This window comes from Vitis riparia, chromosome 7 (genome assembly GCF_004353265.1).
Source record: "Vitis riparia cultivar Riparia Gloire de Montpellier isolate 1030 chromosome 7, EGFV_Vit.rip_1.0, whole genome shotgun sequence".
Taxonomy (NCBI): Eukaryota; Viridiplantae; Streptophyta; class Magnoliopsida; order Vitales; family Vitaceae; genus Vitis; species Vitis riparia.
Window position 1 is genome coordinate 11,180,373 of NC_048437.1, and position 4,162 is coordinate 11,184,534.

Consider the following 4,162-nt stretch of genomic DNA (forward strand, 5'->3'; position numbering starts at 1 on the left):
AAGTTTTTAACTAGTTTTAATTATATTTGATTTTTTAGTATTTTTTATAATACAATAAAATATGAGAAAATCATTTTCCTTGATATTTTCTTCAAGTGTGTAAACAAGCTTTTATTTTAAAAAACGTCCTAAAATTATTTTAAAAACTATTTTTTAAGACTTTTTTTTTTTTTGTAGTCATTTAAGGTGCATTTACCATATTTCTTTATCAATGCACACAAGATAAAAGCCCCTTATATCAAGAAAAATTACCTCTAATGACACAACTTTATGCAAAGCCAATTTAGAAAATCAACCTTTTTCCCAATATTCTTTAAGCATATTCAGGTTGTCCAAACAAACAATCTTTTAACCGAGAAAAAAAAAAAATCATTAACTCTTTAGTTTTGCTTCCGCCTTAGGTTTCCTTTTCAATCAGTAATCCTAAAATTTGAGCAAACCATTGGACTTGGAAACTCCCAGAATACCCTACTCCCCAAGGATACTAATACCAACCTCTACACCACCTCTCTTTTTTTCTCCTCCAACCTTCCCCTCACTCCTCTTCTTCCTTCTTCCTTCGCTTCCTAAGCAAAGCATCATCCTCTTTCTTCTTCTATATCACCCCCATGCATGCAACCACCTTCACCATTTCCATCTTCTCTTACATTTCTTACATCTCTCTTCTGTTTTTGTAAATGGCCTCACAAGAAGCTGTGGTTGCTGCCATGGCGACACCTTTCAAGTACTCCAATAGGGTGGTGCTGAGAACCATTCTTGGGCGGGGTGATGGCGGCCTTGGGCTGTTGGGTATGAGAGTTGTGGTTGGTGGGTGGGTGAGGTCAGCCAAGGAGGTGAAGAAGGAGCCTGCAGTGGTGGTGAAGCCTGATGTGGGCAGCTCGCCGTCGCTGCCGAGGGACGTGAGCTGTGTGGAGGTTCTTCAGACTAGGATACCGTTTTTAAGATCTATCATAAAGGTCTTGGGTGGTGGCCACAGCTATCCTCCTCCTAGGGAGACGACGGATATTGTGATTCCTAAGCTTCCTTCAACTGTGTTTTTGCAAGTCAGTGACGGCTCCTGTGTTGCTAGTCTTAAGGTAAATTTGATTCCTTTCCAGTTTTAGTTTTATTATGGAATGATATTTGAACATTGCTAGCTTATATATGTCTCATGTTGGACTTATGCTCCATGTATTCAACCATCCATTGTTCATGTGACTGGCTAGTCTTCAGGTCAATTACTAGTTTAACATGACACTGGCTAGAATCTTGGTCTTTGGATGGTTTGTCAAGGTTTTTATTATCTGCATGATATCCCTTGTGATGTATTACTTGATGGTTTAAGTTTTTGTCAAATTGATAGTTTGATAGGAAATTAAAATTCTGATTAATTAAAGCTCTCACGTTGGAGTCTCTTAGTCCATTTTTTTGGCTATCCGTTTTTCTATAATCATAATCCATATCCTGTCATTTACCTCCTTGCTTGTGAAGGAAGTAATACTTATACCTAAGGAAATGGTATAAATTGTAAGTTGATTACCCACCAACTTAATCTTTAAGGTTAAATTGACAGCATTGTATCAACTTTGCCTCTTTACAATGAAGCTTTGGGGCTAAATTAATGACTTTAAGATGGAAAAGAATATGATTTTTACGTATCAAATACCGGAGCCACGAGCTTATTATTAATTATCCCCATTAATTTTCAGTCAAATTAGCTATTTCTACACAAACTTATATCTATTGCTTTGGTTCAATTTTAACTTTCTCATGATGATCAGGTTGTGGTGGAATCTACAATAGCTTCTCCAGGCCAAATCATGCCTACTGGAACTTGTATTTTGGCAGAGGGTGTATTGAAGCTGCCAGCAGTAGAAGGAAAACACGCTATTGAGCTTCAAGCAGAGAAGATTCTGCATATCGGCACAGTTGATCAAGAAAAGTATCCATTATCAAAGAAGCGCTTACCTATTGATTCACTGAGGGATTTTTCTCACTTCAAGCCACGAACAACGACCGTAATTAATCTTCTTGTTCCATGCAGCTTCTTATCTAAATCCATGCTCAATGCTTTCACCATAAATTAATTGGGTCATTTTTGCTTAATTTCTACTTGAAACTTGCAGGTGGCATCTGTTATGAGAATGCGTGATGCCCTTACTCATGCAACTCACAACTTCTTCCGAAACAATGAATTCCTGTATGTGCAAGTGCCCATTATCACAACCACTGATGCTGAAGGATTCAGCGAGAGGTTCATTGTTACGACACTTTTAGGTAAATCAGCTGAAAAGGTGGAGCCAAAGTCTGTCCATGAAATTGAGGGCGTTAGCCTTGAAGCGCTTAAGGCTGCTATCAAGGAGAAGAGTAACCTAGTTGAAGAGCTCAAGAGAAGCGACAGCAACAAAGAAGCACTGGTTGCTGCACTTTGGGATCTTCGAAAAACAAATGAACTAGCACAGCAGTTGGAATCAAGAGAAAAACTTCACCCAGGAGCTTCTCTGAACAAAGCCGATGAGATCGACTTCTCCAAAGATTTCTTTTCTCGCGAAACATATCTAACAGTTTCTGGCCGCCTTCATCTCCAGAGCTATGCTTGTTCTCTTGGGAATGTGTACTCGTTTGGCCCTAGATTCCGAGCAGAATCCATGAAACATGTGGCTGAAATGTGGATGGTAGAGCTTGAAATGGCCTTTTCACAGTTAGAGGTAAGAGGTTTATGTTACTTTTCGGGGTATTAATGGATTCATCTTTAACTGTTGAGACGCTTTGGGTTACTTTTGATTGTGGCTTTTGTAGGATGCCATGACCTGTGCAGAGGACTTCTTGAAGTTCCTCTGCAAGTCAGTTTTGGAAAATTGTGTGGGAGAGATCAATTTTTTCTCAAAGAGATTTGACAAGAACAATGTGGACCGTCTTCAATCAATCATATCAAGCTCATTTGAAAGGATATCATATACACAAGCAGTAGATGCTCTGAAACAGGTTACCGATAATGAATTTGAGACAAAGGTCGAGTGGGGCATCTCTCTAACGGAAGAACATGAAACGTATGTATACATTTTGAGACATCTAATATTTATAATTGGATGGTATGAGGGAAGTGCTGTTACATCTCAACTGTTATTGCTACTTACCATATGCTTATAACAATGGCAGCTATCTAGTTGGGGAGATCTATAAGAGGCCTGTGATTATATACAACTACCCGAAAAAGATTAAGCCATTTTACATGCGAGTGAACGACGATGGGAAAACAGTTGCAGCATTTGATGTGGTTGTACCAAAGGTAAGGGTAAAATTTTTCCTAAATCTTTCTTTGTTCCTGCAAACTTCGAATTTGATTCGGACTGCATGTAATGACTCCCCCTTGTTTGTAGGCTGGCACGCTGATCAGAGGTAGCCAAAATGAGGAGAGAATGAGTATGCTGAGTACAAGGTTATGCCGTCCTTACACTTTAAATCTAAGCTGTGAAATAACTATAGGATCAATGAAATAAAATGATTGACTCCAATTGAATTGCATGACTACTCTCTTTTTTATGTCCATGGACACAATTTCTATGCTTGCTTACCTTCTTCTTGGCACTCCCACTTCCAATCCTATGGGCTATGTTGCCACTAGGATTGTAGATTGGAGTAGGGTGGGTCAGGTTGAATAAGATTGGATTGATTTGTGTTGAGGCTAAACCTTGAGCGGAGACAACCCACCTAAGTTGCACCCAATCCTATGGTTTGTTTTTTTATAACAATGGTGGTATTATGATAGTCTTACTCTTTCAATGTTACCTAAGCCTTTTCAAGGTGAGCCTTGACAAGCATTGAGTTGTAAGGTTCTGGGATTGGCTTCTTCTTTTGGGGCGACTAGAATATTGCAATGCTACACTGCTTTCTAGTGTTTGTTTTGGGTTTTTCTATGTCCCTGAATGTTGTAGTCTGATGAGATCACTATAGCTGAGTTAGTTTTCAATGTGGCTGCAGGATCAAGGAATTGGGCATACGGAGCGAAGAGTATGAATGGTACATGGATCTTCGAAGACATGGAACCGTGAAAAATTCGGGCTTCAGTGTTGCATTTGAACATGTGGTGCTTTTCGCCACTGGCCTTGTGGATGTTGCAGATGTAATCCCTTTCCCAAGAAGTTACGGCAAAGCCAACAACTAATCAAAGTTCCAGGAGAAC

At 39.3% G+C, this 4,162-nt stretch overlaps 1 protein-coding gene across 1 annotated transcript; it reads left to right on the forward strand.

Moving 5' to 3' along the window:
* Positions 1-647: 647 nt before the first annotated feature.
* Positions 648-4,156, forward strand: LOC117917804 (asparagine--tRNA ligase, cytoplasmic 2). Its single transcript, XM_034834194.1, has 7 exons — positions 648-1,076; positions 1,761-1,997; positions 2,106-2,687; positions 2,779-3,029; positions 3,139-3,268; positions 3,360-3,418; positions 3,961-4,156. The coding sequence occupies exons 1-7, from the start codon at positions 678-680 to the stop codon at positions 4,142-4,144; spliced, it is 1,842 nt and encodes a 613-aa protein (XP_034690085.1). The 5' UTR covers positions 648-677; the 3' UTR covers positions 4,145-4,156.
* Positions 4,157-4,162: the final 6 nt, after the last annotated feature.

Bases quoted from the DNA above. Each gene is read 5' to 3' on its own strand.
- LOC117917804 (XM_034834194.1), top strand. From the start codon at position 678: ATGGCCTCACAAGAAGCTGTGGTTGCTGCCATGGCGACACCTTTCAAG. The intron at 3,269-3,359 runs GTAAGGGTAAAA...CCTTGTTTGTAG, and splicing joins TTGATGTGGTTGTACCAAAG to GCTGGCACGCTGATCAGAGG. The intron at 3,419-3,960 runs GTTATGCCGTCC...ATGTGGCTGCAG, and splicing joins ATGAGTATGCTGAGTACAAG to GATCAAGGAATTGGGCATAC.